The following is a 22,336-nucleotide window of genomic DNA, read 5'->3' as shown; positions in this document are numbered from 1 at the left end:
GAGAAATTTGGGAATTTTGGGGGAATTTGAAGGAAATTTGGGAATTTTGGGGGAAAATTTGGGAATTTTGGGGGAAAAATTGGGGATTTGGGGGGAAAATTGGGGATTTTGGGAAAAAATGGGAATTTTAGGGGAAAATTTGGGAATTTTGAAGGGGAAATTCGAGGATTTTTGAGGAAATTTGGGAATTTTTGGGAGAAATTTGGGAGTTTTGGGGAAGATTTGGGGAAAAATTGGGAATTTTGGGGGAAAATTTGGGAATTTTGGGAAAAAATGGGAATTTTAAAGGGGAAATTTGGGAAATTTTGGGAGAAATTTGAGAATTTTGGGGGGAAAATTGGGGATTTTGGGGAAAAAATGGGAATTTTAAAAGGGAAAATTGGGAATTTTGGAGGGATTTTGGGAATTTTGGGGGAATTTGAAGGAAAATGGGGAATTTTGAGGGGAAAATTTGGGAATTTTGGGGAAAATTTGGGGAAAAATCGGGAATTTTGAGGGAAAATTTGGGGGTTTTGGGGGGAAAATTGGGAATTTTGGGAGAAATTTGGGAATTTTGGGAGAAATTGGAGAATTTTGGGAGAAAATTGGGAATTTCAGAGGATTTGGGGAATTTTAAGGGGAAAATTGGGAATTTTGAGGGAAAATTTAGATTTTTGGGGGGAAAATTTGGGAATTTTAAAGAAGAAATTTGGAAATTTCGTAGGAAATTTTGGGTGGATTTTGAGGGAAAATTTGGGAATTTTGGGAAAGAAAATGGGGGATTTTGGGGAAAAATTGGGAATTTTGAGAGGTTTTTGGGGGAAAATTGGGAATTTGGGGAAAAAATGGGAATTTTGGGAGAAAAATTTGGAATTTTGGGAGAAAAATTGGAATTTTGAAGGGGAAATTTGGGAATTTTGGGGGAATTTGAAAGGAAATTGGGAATTTTGGGGAGAAAATGGGGAATTTTGGGGAAAAATTGGCAATTTTGGGGGAATTTGGGGGGAAAATGGGAATTTTGGGGCTGTCCCAGTCCAAACCAGTAAAAACCAGTTCAAACCAGTATAAACCAGTACAAACCAGTGGGGTTGGGTGGGGCCTCAGGGGGCGGCTCCGTCTCGAACTCGACGTTCCCAGCCTGGGGCGGGAGAGAAACCGGAACAGACCAGTTCAAACCAGTATGGACCAGTATAAACCAGTATAAACCGCTCCAAACCAGTATGGACCAGTATAAACCAGTCCAAACCAGTCCAAACCAGTATAGACCAGTACAAACCAGTATAAACCATTTTTCCCTGTATTTTCACCATTTTTTCCCATTTTTCCCCATTTTTTCGCCTCCCAGTCCCTCCCAGTACAAACCAGTACAAACCAGTAACCCCAACCCCCATTTCCGCCATTTTTAACCCTTTCTTCCCCATTTTTAACCCTTTCTTTACCATTTTTTCTCCAATTTTTCCCATTTTTTCCCCCATTTTTCACTTTCCAGTCCCTCCCAGTATAAACCAGTATAAACCAGTAACCCCCAAACCCCCATTTCCGCCATTTTTAACCCTTTCTTCCCCATTTTTAACCCATTTTTCACCATTTTTTCACCGATTTTTGCCGTTTTTTCCCATTTTTTCGCCTCCCAGTACAAACCAGTACAAACCAGTAACCCCAAACCCCCAATTCCGCCATTTTTAACCCTTTCTTCCCCATTTTTTCACCGTTTTTCACCATTTTTTCACCGTTTTTTCACCGTTTTTTCCCCCGTTTTTTCGCCTCCCGGTACAAACCAGTACAAACCAGTATAAACCAGTATAAACCAGTAACCCCAAACCCCCATTTCCGCCATTTTTAACCCTTTCTTTGCCATTTTTTCACCGTTTTTTCACCGATTTTCCCCATTTTTTCACGTTTTTTTCCCCGGATTTTTTCCTCCCAGTACAAACCAGTACAAACCAGTAACCCCAAACCCCCAATTCCGCCATTTTTAACCCTTTCTTCCCCATTTTTTCACCATTTTTCACCATTTTTTCACCGTTTTTTCACCGTTTTTTCGCCTCCCAGTACAAACCAGTATAAACCAGTATAAACCAGTATAAACCAGTATAAACCAGTTCAAACCAGTAACCCCAAACCCCCATTTCTGCCATTTTTAACCCTTTTTTCCCATTTTTAACCCTTTCTTCGCCATTTTTTCCCCCATTTTTCCTCTCCCAGTCCCTCCCAGTATAAACCAGTATAAACCAGTATAAACCAGTAACCCCAAACCCCCATTTCCACCATTTTTAACCCTTTCTTCCCCATTTTTAACCCTTTCTTTACCATTTTTTCACCGTTTTTCACCGTTTTTTCGCCGTTTTTCCCCCGTTTTTTTGCCTCCCAGTATAAACCAGTACAAACCAGTACAAACCAGTAGGGGACTCACCCTGAGCAGCTCCTGCAGGCGGGGCGGGGCCCAGTCCCGCAGGTAGAAGAGGCAATCGCGGGGGTGGTGCCCGTGCAGGGACCCCCCCAAAGGGCACTGGGGGGAGGGGCAGGTCTGGGGAAAATGGGGAAAAAATGGGGGAAAATGGGAAAAAAAAATGGGAAAAAATTGAACCGAAATTGGGAGAAATTCACCCAAAATTCGGCAAAAAATTGAAATAAAATTGAGCCAAAATTCAGCCCAAAATTGACCCAAAATTGAGATAAAATTGGGCCAAATTTGGCCCAAAATTGAGATAAAATTGAGATAAAATTGAGATAAAATTGAACCAAAATTGGGAGAAATTCACCCAAAATTTGGCACAAAATTGGCCCAAAATTGAGACAAAATTGGCCCAAATTCAACGAAAATTGGGATAAAATTGACCCAAAATTGCCCCAAATTCACCCAAAATTTGGCAGAAAATTGAGATAAAATTGAGATAAAATGACCCAAAATTTGGCACAAAATTGACCCAAAATTGAGATAAAATTGAGCCAAAATTGAGATAAAATTGAACCAAAATTGGGAGAAATTGACCCAAAATTCGGCCCAAAATTGACAGAAAATTGAGAAAAAATGGAGATAAAATTGAGAAAAAATTGGGATAAAATTGAGCTGAATTCACCCAAAATTTGGCCCAAAATTGAAAAAAAATTGAGATAAAATGACCCAAAATTTGGCACAAAATTGGCCCAAATTTGACCCAAAATTGAGATAAAATTGAGCCACAATTGGGATAAAATTGAGCCAAAATTGGGAGAAATTCACCCAAAATTCGGCACAAAATTGGTCCAAAATTGAGAAAAAATTGAGATAAAATGGAGATAAAATTGAGCCAAAATTCAGCCCAAAATTGACCAAAAATTGAGATAAAATTGAGATAAAATTGAGGTAAAATTGAGGTAAAATTGGGATAAAATTGAGCCAAAATTGAGAGAAATTCACCCAAAATTTGGCCCAAAATTGAAATAAAATTGAGATAAAATTGAGCCAAAATTGGCCTAAAGTCACCCAAAATTCAGCACAAAATTGAAATAAAATTGAGATAAAATTGAGATAAAATTGACCCAAATTCACCCAAAATTTGACCCAAAATTGAAATAAAATTGAGATAAAATTCTGATAAAATTCAGATAAAATTGAACCAAAATTGAGATAAAATTGACCCAAATTCACCCAAAATTGAGCCAAAATTGAGATAAAATTGGGTTAAAATTGAGATAAAATTGAGCCAAATTTGGGCCAAAATTCACCCAAAACTTGGCAGAAAATTGACACAAAATTGAGATAAAATGGAGATAAAGTTGGGAGAAATTGAGCCAAAATTCGGCAAAAAAATTGAAATAAAATGACCCAAAATTCAGCCCAAAATTGAGCAAAATTGAGATAAAATTGAGATAAAATTGAGGTAAAATTGAGACAAAATTGGCCCAAATTCACTCAAAATTCAGCCCAAAATTGACCAAAAATTGGGATAAAATTGAGCCAAAATTGGGATAAATTCACCCAAAACTTGGCAGAAAATTGAGATAAAATTGAGGTAAAATGACCCAAAATTTGGCACAAAATGGAGCCAAAATTGAGATTAAATTGAGATAAAATTGACCCAAATTGGCCCAAATTCACCCAAAATTTGGCCCAAAAAGGAGCCAAAAACACCAAAAAAAACTGAACCAAAAATGACCCAAAATTGGCTCAAATTCACCCAAAACTGAGTCCAAAATTGAGCCATTTTTCCCCTCCCAGTATAAACCAGTACAAACCAGTATAAACCAGTACAAACCAGTAACCCCAAACCCCCAATTCCGCCATTTTTAACCCTTTCCTCCCCATTTTTAACCCATTTTTTAATCATTTTTAACCCTTTTTTCACCATTTTTTCACCGTTTTTCCCCAATTTTCCCCCTCCCAGTCCCTCCCAGTACAAACCAGTATAAACCAGTAACCCCAGCCCCCAATTCCGCCATTTTTAACCCTTTTTCTCCCCATTTTTAACCTTTTCTTCCCCATTTTTCCACCGTTTTTTCCCCATTTTTCCCCCTCCCAGTCCCTCCCAGTATAAACCAGTACAAACCAGTACAAACCAGCCCCCAATTCCGCCATTTTTAACCCTTTCTTCCCCATTTTTAACCCTTTCTTCCCCATTTTTAACCCTTTCTTCCCCATTTTTTAACCCTTTTTTCCCATTTTTCCCTGTTTTTCCCCCATTTTCCCCCCTCCCAGTACAAACCAGTACAAACCAGTGCCCGACTCACCCCGGGCCGGTGGAACTGGGCCCCGCAGCCGGAGCAGAACTGGTGGTGGCACTGGGAGCACTGGAAATGCAAACAACCCCCCCGGGCCAGGGCGAAGCGCTGCCTGCAGCGGGGGCACTCTGAGACACCCAAAAAACACCAAAATTGACCCAAAATGAGCTCAGAAATGGAAAAAACGACCCAAAAAGTGTAAAAATCCACCCAAAATTACCCAAAACACACAAAATCCACCCAAAACTCAACAAAATTGACCCAAAATTAGCCCAGAAATGGAAAAATTGACCCAAAATTAGCCAAAATTGACCCAAAATCACCCAAAATTGACCCAAAATCACCCAAAATTTACCAAAATTGACCCAAAATCAGCCCAGGAATGGAGAAATTGACTCAAAATTACCCAAAATGGTCCCAAAATCACCCAAAATTTACCAAAATTGACCCAAAATCAGCCCAGAAATGGAAAAATTGACCCAAAATTACCCAAAATGGACCCAAAATCACCCAAAATTTACCAAAATCCACCAAAATTGACCCAAAATTACCCAAAAAACACCAAAATTGACCCAAAATCAGCCCAGAAATGGGAAAATCGACCCAAAAAATGTAAAAATCCACCCAGAATTACCCAAAAACCACAAAATCCACCCAAAACTCAACAAAATTGACCCAAAATTAGCCCAGAAATGGAAAAACTGACCCAAAATTAGCCAACATCGACCCAAAATCACCCAAAATTGACCCAAAATCACCCAAAATTGACCAAAATTGACTCAAAATCAGCCCAGGAATGGAAAAATTGACCCAAAATTACCCAACATCGACCCAAAATGACCCAAAATTTACCAAAATCCACCAAAATTTACCAAAATCAGCCCAGAAATGGAAAGAAATACCCAAAATTACCCAAAATGGACCCAAAATCCACCAAAATCAACCCAAAATTACCCAAAAAACACCAAAATTGACTCAAAATCAGCCCAGAAATGGAAAAATTGACCCAAAATCACCCAAAAAATACCAAAATTGACCCAAAATGAGCTCAGGAATGGAAAAAACGACCCAAAAAACGTAAAAATCCACCCAGAATTACCCAAAAACCACAAAAAATGACCCAAAACTCAACAAAATCGACCCAAAATCAGCCCAGGAATGGAAAAATTGACCCAAAATTCACCAAAATTGAACCAAAATGACCCAAAAAGCACCAAAATTGACCCAAAATCAGCCCAGAAATGGAAAAATTGACCCAAAATTACCCAAAATGGACCCAAAATCACCCAAAATTTACCAAAATTGACCCAAAATCAGCCCAGAAATGGAAAAAAGACCCAAAATTACCCAAAAACCACAAAATCCACCCAAAATCCCAATTTTTTCCCAAAAAAATCCCCATTTTTTCACTAAAAATCCCCATTTTTATCCCAAATCCCAAATTTTCCCAAAATCCCATTTTTTCCACCCAAAAAATCCCAATTTTTTCCAAAAAAAATCCCAATTTTCCCCCAAAAATTCCCATTTTTTACTCTAAAATCCCCATTTTTTCACCAAAAATCCCCATTTTTTTTTCCCCAAACCCCATTTTTTTCCCTTTTTTAATATTTTTTCCCAATATCCTATTTTTTCCACCCAAAATAATTTTTTTCCGAAAAAAAATCTGATTTTTCTCATTAAAATTCACATTTTTTGCTCTAAAATCCCCATTTTTTCACCAAAAATCATCGGGTTTTTTTTCCCAAATTCCATTTTTTTTACTCTTTCATTATTTTTTCCCAAAATCCCCGTTTTTCACCCCGTTTTTCTCTCACCGATGCCGGTGTCCCCCAGGAACGCCCCCAGCCCGGTCGGGGTCGGCTCCCGGGATCGGATCCAATCCCGGAACTCGGAGCAGGACATGGAGCCGTGCTGGGGCTCCCACTGTGGGGAATAAAGGGTTAAAAATGACCCAAAATCGGCCAAATTATCCCCAAAAATTCATCCCGAAATTACAAAAAAATCCAAAAAAAATTCGACCCAAAAATCCCCAAAAAATTCCCCAAAAAATCCCAAAAATTCCCCAAAAAAAACCAAAAAAAATCCCAAAAATTATCCCCAAAAAATCCCAAAATATCCCCAAAAAAATCCCCCCAAATCCACATTTTTTTCCCCAAAAATCCACATTTTTTCCCAAAAATCCCCATTTTTTACCAAAATTCCCATTTTTTTTCCCAAAAAATCCCCATTTTTCCCCAAAAATCCCCATTTTTTCCTAAAATTCCCATATTTTCCCTAAAAATCTCGTTTTTTACCAAAAGTTCCCATATTTTTACCAAAAATCCCCATTTTTTACTAAAAATTCCCATTTTTTATCAAAAATCCTATTTTTTTCCCCAAAAATCCCATTTTCTTACCAAAAATCTCCATTTTTCCCCAAAAATCCCATTTTTTCCCCAAAATCCCCATTTTTTTACCAAAAATCCCCATTTTTTCCCAAAATCCCCATTTTTTTCCCCAAAAATGAACTCCAGTCCCGGCACTCGGAGCAGGACATGGAGCTGTGCTGGGGCTCCCACTGTGGCAAAGAAAGGGTTAAAAATGACCCAAAATCAGCCAAATTATCCCCAAAAATTAATGCAGGAATTACAAAAAAAACCCCAAAAAAATCGACCCCAAAATTCCCAAAAATCCCCAAAAATTCCCCAAAAAAATCCCCAAAAAATCCCAAAAATTGTCCCCAAAAAAATCCCCAAAAAATCCCAAAAATTGTCCCCAAAAAATCCCAAAATATCCCCAAAAAAATCCCCCCAAATCCCCATTTTTTATCTAAAATCCCCATTTTTTACTAAAAATTCCCATTTTTTACCAAAATTCCCCATTCTTTCCTCAAAAATCCCCATTTTTTCCCAAAAATCCCCATTTTTTCCCAAAATTCCATTTTTTCCCCCCAAATTCCAATTTTTTACAGAATTCCACATTTTTTTACCAAAAAATCCCCATTTTTTCCCAAAAATCCCATTTTTTTAACCAAAAATCCCTTTTTTTTACCAAAAATCCCCATTTTTCCCCCAAAATCCCCATTTTTTTACCAAAAATCCAATTTTTTTACCAAAAAACCCCATTTTTTCCCAAAATCCCCATTTTTTACGAAAAATCCCAATTTTTTTCCCCAAAATTCCCAATTTTTACCAAAAATCCCCATTTTTTCCCCAAAAATCCCAATTTTTTTCCCAAAATTAAACTCCAATCCCGGAACTCGGAGCAGGACATGGAGCCGTGCTGGGGCTCCCACTGTGGGGAACAAAGGGTTAAAAATGGACCCAAAATTGGCTAAAATCAACCCAAAATTATTCCCCAAAAAAATCCAGAAATTCAAAAAAAATCCCGAAAAAATTCGACCCAAAAATTCCCAAAAAATCCCCAAAAATTCCCCAAAAAACTCCCCAAAAAATCCCAAAAATTGTCCCCAAAAATCCCAAAATATCCCCAAAAAAATACCCCCAAATCCCCATTTTTTACCAAAAATACCCATTTTTCACTAAATTCCCCATTTTTTCCCAAAAATTCCCATTTTTTCTCCAAAATAACCATTTTTTCTCCAAAAATCCCCATTTTTTACCAAAAATTCCCATTTTATCCCCGAAAATTCCCATTTTTTAACCAAAAATCCCCTTTTTTTACCAAAAATCCTCATTTTTTTACCAAAAATTCCCATTTTTTTACACAAATTCCCATTTTCTCCCCAAAACCCCCGTTTTTACAAAAATCCCCATTTTTTCCAAAATCCCCGTTTTTTTTCCCCAAAATTCCCTTTTTTCCCCAAAAATCCCCATTTTTTTAACCCAGATCCCCTTTTTTTCCCAATATCTCAGGTTTTCTCCCCAAAAACTCAACCAAAAATCAGCAAAAAATCCCCCAAAAAAATTGATCCCAAAAATGGCCCCAAAAACACCAAAAAAATTCCCAAAAATCCCCAAAATTTCTCCCAAAAATTTCCAAAAAATCCCCCCAAAAAAACCCAAAAAATCCCCAAAAATTGTCCCAAAATCCTCAAAATTTGTCCCAAAAATCCCCCAAAAAATTCTCCCAAAAAATCCCCAAAAAATTGTCCCAAAATTCCCAAAATTTGCCCCAAAAATCCCCCAAAAATTCCAAAAAAATTCCCAAAAATTTCTCCCCAAAATTCCCAAGAAAATCCCGAAAAATTTTCCCAAAATTCCATGAAAAGAACCCAAAAAAATTCCCAAAAAATTCAACCCAAAATTCCCCAAAAAATCCCGAAAAATTTGAACCCAAAACCCCCAAAATTCCCCCCAAAAAATTCCCAAAATTCCCCAAATCCCCTCCCAGTCCAAACCAGTAAAAACCAGTAAGAAAAACCCTCCCAAACCAGTATAAACCAGTATAAACCAGTATGGACCAGTATAAACCAGTATGGACCAGTTCAAACCAATATAAACCAGTATAAACCAGTTCAAACCAGTTCAAACCAGTATAAGCCAGTATAAACCAGTTCGAACCAGTTCAAACCAGTATAAACCAGTCTAAACCCATTCAAACCAGTATAAACCAGTTCAAGCCAGTATAAACCAGTTCAAACCAGTATAAACCAGTATCCCCAGTCCCTTCCCAGTCCCTCCCAGATTCCTCCCAGTCCAAAACCAGTTCAAAACCAGTTCAAACCAGTATAAACCAGTCCAAGCCAGTATAAACCAGTCCAAACCAGTATAAACCAGTATAAACCAGTATAAACCAGTATAAACCAGTACCGGCAGCTGGCAGCGGGGGCAGCAGCTCTGCTGGCACTGGGGACACCGGGCCGGGCCCCGCTCGGCCTCGAAGATGAACCCGAAGGAGCACTGGGGGCAAACTGGGAGTTACTGGTTTATACTGGTTTGTACTGGTTTGTACTGGTTTGGACTGGGAGGGGCTGGGGGAGGGCCGGGTTCGAACCAGTATAAACCAGTATGGGGAAAATGCCCTCCCAGTTCATCCCAGTTCATCCCAGTAACCCCTAAACCCCATCCCAGTACAAACCAGTTCAGACCAGTAACTCCCAGTATGAAACCAGTATAAACCAGTATAAACCAGTATAAACCAGTAAGGTGAAATCTCCCTCCCAGTTCATCCCAGTTCATCCCAGTAACCCCTAAACCCCATCCCAGTTCAAACCAGTTCAGACCAGTAACCCCCAGTATGAAACCAGTAAGGAGAAAGCCCAAACCAGTATAAACCAGTATAAACCAGTAAGGTGAAAATCTCCCTCCCAGTTCATCCCAGTTCATCCCAGTTCATCCCAGTAACCCCAAATTCCCATCCCAGTTCAAACCAGTAACTCCCAGTATGAAACCAGTAAGGAAAAAGCCCAAACCAGTATAAACCAGTATAAACCAGTAAGGCTAAAATCCCCCTCCCAGTTCATCCCAGTCCATCCCAGTTCATCCCAGTAACCCCAAACCCCTTCCCAACCCCATCCCAGTCCAAACCAGTAACCCCGGACCCCAAACCAGTATGAAACCAGTATAAACCAGTATAAACCAGTATAAACCAGTATAAACCAGTATAAACCAGTACATGGGGGCACCACAGGAACTGGGGGTCCCTCAGCAGCTCCAGCTCCGCCAACTTCCGGGTCACCAGGCCGAAGGTGTTGGGGTCCAGGCAGCGCCGCAGCTGCTCCCAGTATAAACCAGTATAAACCAGTATAAACCAGTATAAACCAGTATAAACCAGTACAAACCAGTACAAACCAGTATAAACCAGTATAAAGCGTTTTTACCCGTTTCTCGCCCGTTTTTAACCCTTTTTGCCCCGTTTTTTCGCCCTCCGATCCCTCCCAGTCCCTCCCAGTCCCTCCCAGTATAAACCAGTATAAACCAGTATAAACCAGTATAAACCAGTATAAACCAGTATAAACCAGAATAAAGCATTTTTTCCCCCGTTTTTGACCCTTTTTTCCCCGTTTTTTCACCCCAAACCCTCTCCCAGTATAAACCAGTAACTCCCAGTCCCCCTCCCAGTTCCCTCCCAGTATAAACCAGTATAAACCAGTAACCCCCATTTCCGCCGTTTTTAACCCTTTTTTCCCCATTTTTAACCCTTTTTTTGCCGTTTTTTCACCAATTTTTTCCGGGTTTTTTCCTCCCAGTCCCTCCCAGTATAAACCAGTATAAACCAGTATAAACCAGTATAAACCAGTAACCCCACCCCCCATTTCCCGCCATTTTTAACCCTTAATTCCGCCATTTTTAACCCACTTTTCCACCGATTTTTTCCCGGTTTTTTCCTCCCAGTCCCTCCCAGTCCCTCCCAGTACAAACCAGTACAAACCAGTAACCCCAAACCCCCATTTCCCGCCATTTTTAACCCTTTCTTCCCCATTTTTAACCTTTTTTTTACCATCTTTAACCCATTTTTTCACCGTTTTTTCACCAATTTTTTCCAGGTTTTCCCTTCCCAGTCCCTCCCAGTACAAACCAGTACAAACCAGTATAAACCAGTATAAACCAGTACAAACCAGTAACCCCAAACCCCCATTTCCGCCATTTTTAACCCTTAATTCCGCCATTTTTTACCCATTTTTCCACCGATTTTTTCCGGGTTTTTTCCTCCCATTCCCTCCCAGTCCCTCCCAGTATAAACCAGTATAAACCAGTACCGCGGGCTCCAGCGTGGACCAGTAGCAGAGGCGCTGGGCCTCGTCCCTGAGGTCGGGGCGGCCGCAGCTGGGGCAGCCCAGGGCCCCCACGCCCCTCTCGCGCAGCCCCACCGTGAAATGGAGCCGGAAACACTCGGGGCACAGCGGGCACGAGCAGCCGGGCAGCCACTGCATCTGCACCAGTACAAACCAGTGTAAACCAGTATAGACCAGTATAAACCAGTATAGGCTTTTTTTCCCGTTTTTTTCCCGTTTTTTTTACATTTTTTTCCCATTTTTTCCCATTTTTTAGTGATTTTTCCCCTTTTTTTCTGGTCCCAGTTTGGTTTCCTGGCAGAATTCAGAGAAGAAATCCCAGTATAAACCAGTATAAACCAGTATAAACCAGTATAAACCAGTATGAACCAGTATGGGCTTTTTTTCCCGTTTTTTTCCCGTTTTTTTTGCATTTTTTCCCAATTTTTGTGATTTTTCCTCATTTTTTCCCATTTTCAGTGGTCCCAGTTTAGTCTCCTGGCAGAGTTTAGGGAGGAAATCCCAGTCTAAACCAGTATAAACCAGTATAAACCAGTATAAACCAGTATGGGCTTTTTTCCCCTTTTTTTCTAAATTTTTTTACATTTTTTTCCCATTTTTTTCTCATTTTTCCCCATTTTTTCCCCAGTTTTTCCCATTTTTGGTGACCCCAATTCAGTCTCTGGGCAGAATTCGGAGAGAAAATCCCAGTATAAACCAGTATCAACCAGTATAAACCAGTATAAACCAGTATGGGATTTTTTCCCTTTTTTTTTACATTTTTTTCCCATTTTTTTGTGATTTTTCCCCATTTTTGGTGCTCCCAGTTCAGTTTCGGCAGAATTTGAAGAAGAAATCCCAGTATAAACCAGTATAGACCAGTATAAACCAGTATAAACCATTTAAATAGGAAAAACCAGTATAAACCAGTATAAACCAGTATAAACCAGTAGATCCCAGTAAGGGTTTCCAGCCCCACCGTGAAATGGAGCCGGAAACACTCGGGGCACAGCGGGCACGAGCAGCCGGGCAGCCACTGCATCTGCACCAGTACAAACCAGTATAAACCAGTATGAACCAGTATGAACCAGTATGGGCTTTTTTTCCCGTTTTTTTCCCATTTTTTTTACATTTTTTTCCCATTTTTTCCCATTTTTTAGTGATTTTTCCCCATTTTTTCTGGTCCCAGTTTGGTTTCCTGGCAGAATTCAGAGAAGAAATCCCAGTATAAACCAGTATAAACCAGTATGAACCAGTATGGGCTTTTTTTCCCCTTTTTTTCCCGTTTTTTTTCCCATTTTTTTTGCATTTTTTCCCATTTTTTTGTGATTTTTCCTCATTTCTTCCCATTTTCGGTGGTCCTAGTTTGGTCTCCTGGCAGAATTCAGAGAAGAAATCCCAATATAAACCAGTATAAACCAGTATAAACCAGTATAAACCAGTATAGACTTTTCCCTCCTTTTTTTCCCTTCTTTTTTTGCATTTTTTCCCATTTTTTTGTGATTTTTCCCCATTTTTTGCTGTTTTTGGTGGTCCCAGTTTGGTCTCCTGGCAGAGTTTAGGGAGGAAATCCCAGTATAAACCAGTATAAACCAGTATAAACCAGTATAAACCAGTATAAACCAGTATGGGATTTTTTCCAATTTTTTTTACATTTTTTTCCCATTTTTTCCCATTTTTTTGTGATTTTTCCCCATTTTTGGTGCTCCCAGTTTGGTCTCCTAGCAGAATTTGAAGAAGAAATCCCAGTATAAACCAGTATAGACCAGTATAAACCAGTATAAACCATTTAAATAGGAACAACCAGTATAAACCAGTATAAACCAGTATAAACCAGTATAAACCAGTATAAACCAGTAGATCCCAGGAAGGGTTTCCAGCCCCACCGTGAAATGGAGCCGGAAACACTCGGGGCACAGCGGGCACGAGCAGCCGGGCAGCCACTGCATCTGCACCAGTACAAACCAGTATAAACCAGTATAAACCAGTATAAACCAGTATGAACCAGTATGGGATTTTTTTCCCCTTTTTTTCCCATTTTTTTCCCTTTTTTTTTGCATTTTTTCCCATTTTTTTGTGATTTTTCCTCATTTTTTCCCATTTTTGGTGGTCCCAGTTTGGTCTCCTGACAGAATTCAGAGAAGAAATCCCAGTATAAACCAGTATAAACCAGTATAAACCAGTACAAACCAGTATAAACCAGTATGGGCTTTTTTCCCGTTTTTTTCCAATTTTTTTCCCATTTTTTCCCATTTTTCCCCATTTTTTCCCATTTTTGGTGACCCCAATTTGGTCTCCGGGCAGAATTCGGAGAGGAAATCCCAGTATAAACCAGTATAAACCAGTATAAACCAGTATAAACCAGTATGGGATTTTTTCCCATTTTTTTCTCATTTTTTCCCATTTTTTTGTGGTTTTTCCCCATTTTTGGTGCTCCCAGTTTGGTTTCCTTGCAGAATTTGGAGAGGAAATCCCAGTATAAACCAGTATAAACCAGTATAAACCAGTATAAACCAGTCCCAGTCCTCTCCCAGTCCAAACCAGTACAAACCAGTATAAACCAGTATAAACCAGTAACTCCAAACCCCCATTTTCCCCCATTTTTAACCCTTTTTCCCCCATTTTTCCCCATTTTCCCCCTCCCAGTATAAACCAGTACAAACCAATATAAACCAGTCTCCTCCCAGTCCCTCCCAGTCTCCTCCCAGTATAAACCAGTACAAACCAGTATAAACCAGTAACCCCCTTTCCCCCATTTTTAACCCATTTTTATCCCATTTTAACCCGTTTTTAACCCTTTCTTTGCCATTTTTAACCCATTTTCCCCCCTCCCAGTCCAAACCAGTACAAACCAGTATAAACCAGTCTCCTCCCAGTCCCTCCCAGTCTCCTCCCAGTATAAACCAGTATAAACCAGTAACCCTGAACCCCCATTTCCGCCATTTTTAACCCTTTTTTCCCCATTTTTTCCCCATTTTTCCCCATTTTCCCCCTCCCAGTATAAACCAGTATAAACCAGTATAAACCAGTCCCCTCCCAATATAAACCACTACAAACCAGTATAAACCAGTAACCCCATTTCCCCCATTTTTAACCCTTTTTCCCCCATTTTTAACCCGTTTTTAACCCTTTCTTTGCCATTTTTCACCCATTTTCCCCCCTCCCAGTATAAACCAGTCCCTTCCAGTCTCCTCCCAGTACAAACCAGTAACCCCAAACCCCCATTTCCGCCATTTTTAACCCTTTCTTCCCCATTTTCCCCCCATTTTCCCCCAATTTTCTCCCTCCCAGTATAAACCAGTATAAACCACTTCCCCCCCAGTATAAACCAGTACAAACCAGTATAAACCAGTACAAACCAATATAAACCAGTAACCCCATTTCCCCCATTTTTAACCCATTTTTTCCCCATTTTTAACCCGTTTTTAACCCTTTCTTTGCCATTTTTTACCCATTTTCCCCCCTCCCAGTCCAAACCAGTACAAACCAGTATAAACCAGTACAAACCAGTATAAACCAGTAACCCCATTTCCCCCATTTTTTCCCCATTTTTAACCCGTTTTTAACCCTCTCTTTGCCATTTTTAACCCATTTTCCCCCCTCCCAGTCCAAACCAGTACAAACCAGTACAAACCAGTACAAACCAGTCTCCTCCCAGTCCCTCCCAGTCTCCTCCCAGTATAAACCAGTACAAACCAGTAACCCCAAACCCCCATTTCCGCCATTTTTAACCCTTTCTTCCCCATTTTTAACCCGTTTTTAACTCTTTTTTCCCCATTTTTCCCCCTCCCAGTCCAAACCAGTATAAACCAGTATAAACCAGTCCCCTCCCAATATAAACCAGTATAAACCAGTACAAACCAGTAACCTCAAACCCCCATTTCCACCATTTTTAACCCTTTTTTCCCCATTTTTAACCCTTTCTTTGCCATTTTTAACCCATTTTCCCCCCTCCCAGTCCAAACCAATACAAACCAGTATAAACCAGTCCCCTCCCAGTACAAACCAGTATAAACCAGTATAAACCAGTACAAACCAGTATAAACCAGTAACTCCAAACCCCATTTCTCCCCATTTTTCCCCATTTTTAACTCTTTTTTCCCCATTTTTTCCCCCTCCCAGTCCAAACCAGTATAAACCAGTCCCCTCCCAGTATAAACCAGTACAAACCAGTATAAACCAGTACAAACCAGTTGCCTCGGCAGCCCCCAGCCGCAGAGGGCGCACTCGCAGCGCAGCCGCCTCCTCAGCGCCGCCCGGTCCGGACACGCCCCCACCGCCTCCACCAGTTCAACCAGTAAAGGATCCAAACTGGGAGACTCCACCCGGCCCAGTCCCAGCTCCCGGCCCAGCCCGGCCACCAGCCACGCCCGGCCCCAGCTGGCCACGGGGAGAGTGGCCAGGATCTGGCGGAGGAGAGCCTGGAAAAACCAGTATAAACCAGTATAAACCAGTATGAACCAGTATAAACCAGTATAGACCAGTATAATCTGTATTAATCACTATAAACCTCTTTCAAGCAATATAAAACAATATAAACCAGTATAAACCAGTATAGACCAGTATAGACCAGTATAAACCAGTATAAACCAGTATAAACCAGTATAGACCAGTATAAACCAGTATAAACCAGTATAAACCAGTATAAATCGCTATATACCACTATAAACCAGTATGGACCAGTATAACCTGTATTAATCACTATAAACCACTTTCAAACAATATAAACCAGTATAGACCAGTATAAACCAGTATAAACCAGTATAAACCACTATAAACCAGTATAAACCAGTATAGACCAGTATAAACCAGTATAAACCAGTCTAAACCAGTCTAAACCAGTTTATAAACCAGTCCAAACCAGTCCCTCCCACTCTAAACCAGTCCCTCCCAGTCCCTCCCAGTCCAAACCAGTATAAACCAGTTTAAACCACTTCAAACCAATCCCTCCCAGTATAAACCAGTCCCTCCCAGTCCCTCCCAGTATAAACCAGTATAAACCAGTATAAACCACTCCAAACCAGTATAAACCAGTCCCTCTCACTCTAAACCAGTCCCTCCCAGTCCCTCCCAGTCCAAACCACTACAAACCAGTATAAACCAGTTTATAAACCAGTTTAAACCAGTCCAAACCAGTCCCTCCCACTCTAAACCAGTCCCTCCGAGTCCCTCCCAGTATAAACCAGTTCAAACCAGTATAAACCAGTACAAACCAGTATAAACCACTCTAAACCAGTCTAAACCAGTATAAACCAGTATAAACCAGTACAAACCACTTCAAACCAATCCCTCCCAGTATAAACCAGTCCCTCCCAGTATAAACCAGTCTAAACCAGTATAAACCAGTCCCTCCCAGTCCCTCCCAGTATAAACCAGTATAAACCAGTCTTTCCCAGTATAAACCAGTATAAACCAGTATCCCCCAGTTACCTGCTGGTCGTCCCGGTTGAAGTCCAGCGCTGGCTCCTCCCCCCGGAAGTGACGTAAGAGGAAGGGGCGGAGCTTGAGCCGCTGCAGCTCCAGCGCCGCCTCCCATTGGTCGCCGCCGTGACGTCGCAGCGCCGGCGCCGCGGAGACTTCCGGAAAGCCCAGGCGGGATAGGAGAGCTAGCTGGGACCAGTATGGACCAGTATAAACCAGTATGGACCGGTATGGACCAGTATAAACCAGTATGGACCAGTATGGACCAGTATAAACCAGTATGGACCGGTATGGACCAGTATGGACCAGTATAAACCAGTATGGACCGGTATGGACCGGTATGGACCGGTATGGACCGGTATGGACCAGTATGGACAGGTATATACCAGTATGAACCAGTATGGACCAGTATAGACCAGTATAAACCAGTATAAACCAGTATAGACCAGTATAGACCAGTATAAACCAGTATAAACCAGTATGGACTGGAATAAACTGGTATAGACCAGTATTAACCAGTACATACCAGTATGAACCAGTATAAACCAGTATGGACCAGTATAGACTGGTATAAACCGGTATATACCAGTATAAACCAGTATAAACCGGTATAAACCAGTATAGACCAGTACAAACCAGTATGGACCAGTATGGACCGGTGTAAACCAGTATGGACCAGTATAAACCAGTATAAACCAGTATAAACCAGTATAAACCAGTATGGACCAGTATAAACCAGTATGGACCAGTATAAACCAGTATAAACCAGTATAAACCAGTATGGACCAGTATAAACCAGTATAAACCAGTATAAGCCAATCCAAACCAGTCCAAACCAGTATAAACCAGTAGGTTCCAGTTCATCCCAGTTTGTCCCAATTCCCGCCATTTTCAACCCAGTTTCCGCCATTTTGGATTTAATTTCCGCCATTTTGGATTTGATTGCCGCCATTTTGAATCCAAATTCCGCCATTTTGAACCCCAAATCCGCCATTTTGAATTTGATTTCCGCCATTTTGAATTTAATTTCCGCCATTTTGGATTTAATTTCCGCCATTTTGAATTTGATTTCCGCCATTTTGAACCCAAATTCCGCCATTTTGAACCAAATTCCGCCATTTTGACCCCAAATTTTAGACCCTGCTCCCGATTTCCGCCATTTTGAATTCCAAATTCCGCCATTTTGAATTCAATTAACGCCATTTTGAACCCAATTTCCGCCATTTTGAATCCAATTCCCGCTATTTTGAATTTAATTTCCGCCATTTTGAATCTGATTTCTGCCATTTTGAACCCAATTTCCGCCATTCTGGCACAATTTCCGCCATTTTGAACCCAAAATCCGCCATTTTGAACCCAAATTCCGCCATTTTGAACCTGATTTCCACCATTTTGAATCCATTTCCCGCCATTTTGAACCCAAGTTCCGCCATTTTGAATCCAATTTCCGCCATTTTGAACCCAAATTCCGCCATTTTGAATCCATTTTCCGCCATTTTGACCCCAAATTCCGCCATTTTGAATCCAAATTCCGCCATTTTGAATTCAATTTTCGCCATTTTGAATTCAATTTTCGCCATTTTGGACCCCAAATCCGCCATTTTGAACCCAAATTCCGCCATTTTGAATTCAATTTCCACCATTTTGACCCCAAATTTTAGACCCTACTCCCAAATTCCGCCATTTTGAATCCAAAATCCGCCATTTTGAACCCATTTCCCGCCATTTTGGAGCCAAATTCCGCCATTTTGAATTCAAATTTTTAGGCTCTGCCCTGAAATTCCGCCATTTTGAATCCAAATTCCGCCATTTTTACCCCAAATTTTAGACCCTGCTCCCAAATTCCGCCATTTTGAACCCAAATTCCGCCATTTTGAATTCAAATTCCGCCATTTTGAATCCAAATTCCGCCATTTTGAACCCCAAATCCGCCATTTTGAATCTGATTTCCGCCATTTTGGAGCCAATTTCCGCCATTTTGAACCCAAATCCGCCATTTTGGACCCAAATTCCGCCATTTTGAATTCAAATTTTAGACTCTGCTCCCAAATTCCGCCATTTTGAACCCCAAATCCGCCATTTTGGACCCAAATTTCGCCATTTTGAACCCCAAATCCGCCATTTTGAACCCAAATTCCGCCATTTTGAACCTAAATTCCGCCATTTTGGACCCAAATTCCGCCATTTTGAATCCAAATTTTGAAGCCCCACTCCCAAATTCCGCCATTTTGAACCCAAATTCCGCCATTTTGAACCCAAATTCCGCCATTTTGAACCCCAAATCCGCCATTTTGAATCTGATTTCCGCCATTTTGAATCCAAATTCCGCCATTTTGAATCTGATTTCCGCCATTTTGAATCTGATTTCCGCCATTTTGAATTTGATTTCCGCCATTTTGAACCCAAATTCTGCCATTTTGAACCATTTGCCGCCATTTTGAATCCAAATTTCGCCATTTTGAATCCAATTTTTGAAGTTCCGCCCCCAATTTCCGCCATTTTGAACCCCAAATCCGCCATTTTGAATCTGATTTCCGCCATTTTGAACCCAAATTCCGCCATTTTGAATCTGATTTCTGCCATTTTGAAGCTAAATTCGGCCATTTTAAATCCAATTTCCGCCATTTTGAACCCCAAATCCGCCGTTTTCAACCCAAATTCCGCCATTTTGAATCCAATTTTTGAAGCCCCGCCCCCAAATTCCGCCATTTTGAACCCAAATTCCGCCATTTTGAACCCAAATTCCGCCATTTTGAATCCTATTTTTGAAGCCCCGCCCCCAAATCCGCCATTTTGAATCGAATTTCCGCCATTTTGAATCCAATTTCGGCCATTTTGAATCCATTCCCCGCCATTTTGAACCCCGAATCCGCCATTTTGAACCCAAATTCCGCCATTTTGACTCAATTTCCGCCATTTTGAACCCAAATTCCGCCATTTTGACTCAATTTCCGCCATTTTGAACCCAAATTCCACCATTTTGAACCCAATTTCCGCCATTTTGAACCCAAATTCCTCCATTTTGAACCCAAATTCCTCCATTTTGAATCCAATTTCCGCCATTTTGAACCCAAATTTTAGACCCTGCTCCCAAATTCCGCCATTTTGAATCCAAATTCCGCCATTTTGAACCCAAATTCCGCCATTTTGAAAACAGATTTTGAAGCCACGCCCCCAAATTCCGCCATTTTGAATCTGATTTTCGCCATTTTGAATCTGATTTCCGCCATTTTGAATCTGATTTCCGCCATTTTTGACCCAATTTCCGCCATTTTGAATCCAAATTCCGCCATTTTGAACCCCAAATCCGCCATTTTGAACCCAAATTCCGCCATTTTGAATCCTATTTTTGAAGCCCCGCCCCCAATTTCCGCCATTTTGAACCCCAAATCCGCCATTTTGAATCTGATTTCCGCCATTTTGAATCTGATTTTCGCCATTTTGAATCCAATTTCCGCCATTTTGAACCCAAATTTTGAAGCCCCGCCCTCAATTTCCGCCATTTTGAACTCCAATTCCGCCATTTTGAACCCCAAATCCGCCATTTTGAACCCAAATTCGGCCATTTTGAACCCATTTCCCGCCATTTTTGACCCAAATTCCGCCATTTTGGAATTGATTTCCGCCATTTTGATCCCATTTCCCGCCATTTTCCGCCCCTCCAGCCCCTCTTCCTCTCACCTGCTGCCTCCTCCGGCCAATCAGAGCGCGTTGCGCCCGCTCCGGCTGCCCCTCCCCCTCCAGCCACGCCCAGGCGGCTTCGACCAATGAGAACGCTCCGAGTGAAGCCCCGCCCACTTCCGGCTCTGGCTCCGCCTCCTGAAGGGCCCTGAGGGCGGGGCCGAGGCGGCTCCGGAATTTTCGGATCCGGGAAGCGGCGTCGGAAGCTTCCGGAATTCCCGAGAGGGGGGAGGGGCCGAGAGATTCCGGGGGGAGACCTTGGGATTGGGCGGCCTGGAAAAATTCCCGGGAAAATTGGGGAAATTTATGGAATTTTGGGAATTTTCTAAAATTCAGCGAAAATTCCCATCAAAAATTCCCAACAATTCCCAAAAATCCCCAAAAATCCCCAAAAATTCCCAGAAAAATTCTGGAATTTACCAAAATTCCCGCAAAAAAATCCCCAAATTCCCAATTTTTTCCCCAAAATTCTTTAAAAAAATCCCCAAATTCCCAAATTCCCAAAATTCCCGAAATTTCCCTCAAACCCTTCCCAAAATTCCCCAAAAATTCCCACAAAATCCCCAAATTCCCAATTTTTTCCCAAAAATGCCCTTAAAAAATCCCAAAATTCCCAAAATTCCCCAAAATTCCCTCAAAATTCTCCCAAAATCCCCAAAATTCCACCAAAATTCCCACAAAATCCCAAAATTCCCAATTTTTTCCCCAAAATTCCCTAAAAAAAACCCAAAATCCCCAAAATTCCCCAAATTTACTTCAAACCCTCCCAAAATTCCCCAAAATTCCCCAAAATTCCCTCAAAATCCCCAAATTCCCAATTTTTTCCCCAAAATTCGCTAAAAAAATCCTAAAATTCCCCAAAATTCCCCAAAATTCCGAAAAATTCCCTCAAAATCCCCAAATTCCCCATTTTTTCCCCGAAATTCCTTAAAAAAAACCGAAATTCCCAAAATTCCCCAAATTTCCCTCAAACCCCTCCCAAAATTCCACAGAATTCCCAAAAAATTTCCAAATTCCTCAATTTTTACCCAAAATTCCCCAAAAAAATCCCCAAATTCCCAAAATTCCCCAAATTTCCCTCAAACTCCTCCCAAAATTCCCCAAAATTCCAGAAAATTCCAGAAAATTCCGGGGATTTTTCCTCACCCTCACGAGCTCCACCAGGCGCCGTCCGTCTTCCAGAAGCTTCCGTTGCCGCAAAGCATCACGGGAGGGGGCGGGGCCTAGCCCGGAAGTGCCTTTATCCACACCGGAAGAGGCGGAGCCACACCCGGAAGTGGTTGTGCCATCACCGGAAGGGGCGGAGCCACACCCGGAAGTGACCTTAACCTCACCGGAAGGGGCGGAGCCACACCCGGAAGTGATCGTTACCTCACCGGAAGTGGCGGGGCCAAAACCGGAAGTGTCATTTTTAAACCCGGAAGCGACCGGATTTTTGCGGGAAGTGGGCGTGGCCGCCTCGGCGATGACGTCATCGCGGTGGGCGGGGTCAGAGCCGCAGACGTCACAGCGGGGGGAGGGGCCTGGGTTGAGGAAGGTGCAGCGGGGGCAGGGCCAGGCCTGGGGGGGGGAGGGGCTTTCCTGGAACCCAAAAAAAACCAAAATCAGATCCCAAAATTCCCAATTTTTCCCAAAATTCCCAATTTTTCCCAAAATTCCCAATTTTTCCCAAAATTCCCATTTTTTCCCGAAATCCCCACTTTTTTTCCCAAAAATTCAGCAAAAATTCAAATTTTTTACCCCAAAATTCCCATTTTTTAATCTAAAATTCCCATTTTTTAACCTAAAATTCCCATTTTTTTCCCAAAAATCACCATTTTTTTCCCCATAATTCCCATTTTTCCCCAGAATTCCCATTTTTTTCCCCAAATTCCCATTTTTTAATCCAAAATTCCCATT

At 41.3% G+C, this 22,336-nt stretch overlaps 1 protein-coding gene across 2 annotated transcripts in view; it reads right to left on the bottom strand.

Moving 5' to 3' along the window:
- RNF31 (ring finger protein 31) overlaps window positions 1-22,336 on the bottom strand; it is a 44,335-nt gene that overhangs the window by 4,140 nt on the left and 17,859 nt on the right. For both annotated transcript variants that reach the window (XM_058853186.1, XM_058853187.1), the window contains exons 9-19: window positions 21,584-22,018; window positions 20,438-20,710; window positions 16,766-16,945; window positions 15,526-15,756; window positions 11,321-11,494; window positions 10,237-10,335; window positions 9,432-9,521; window positions 6,495-6,603; window positions 4,690-4,808; window positions 2,393-2,506; window positions 1,060-1,117 (exon numbers count right to left, since the gene is read on the bottom strand). In XM_058853186.1, the coding sequence (XP_058709169.1) occupies window positions 1,060-1,117; window positions 2,393-2,506; window positions 4,690-4,808; window positions 6,495-6,603; window positions 9,432-9,521; window positions 10,237-10,335; window positions 11,321-11,494; window positions 15,526-15,756; window positions 16,766-16,945; window positions 20,438-20,710; window positions 21,584-22,018 (1,882 nt within the window). The remainder of the gene's footprint in view (window positions 1-1,059; window positions 1,118-2,392; window positions 2,507-4,689; window positions 4,809-6,494; window positions 6,604-9,431; window positions 9,522-10,236; window positions 10,336-11,320; window positions 11,495-15,525; window positions 15,757-16,765; window positions 16,946-20,437; window positions 20,711-21,583; window positions 22,019-22,336) is intronic.

The sequence above is a fragment of the Poecile atricapillus genome, chromosome 19, assembly GCF_030490865.1.
Source record: "Poecile atricapillus isolate bPoeAtr1 chromosome 19, bPoeAtr1.hap1, whole genome shotgun sequence".
NCBI classification, from domain to species: Eukaryota; Metazoa; Chordata; class Aves; order Passeriformes; family Paridae; genus Poecile; species Poecile atricapillus.
The sequence above is the reverse complement of the archived record's forward strand: the minus strand, read 5'-3'. Positions and strand labels throughout refer to the sequence as shown.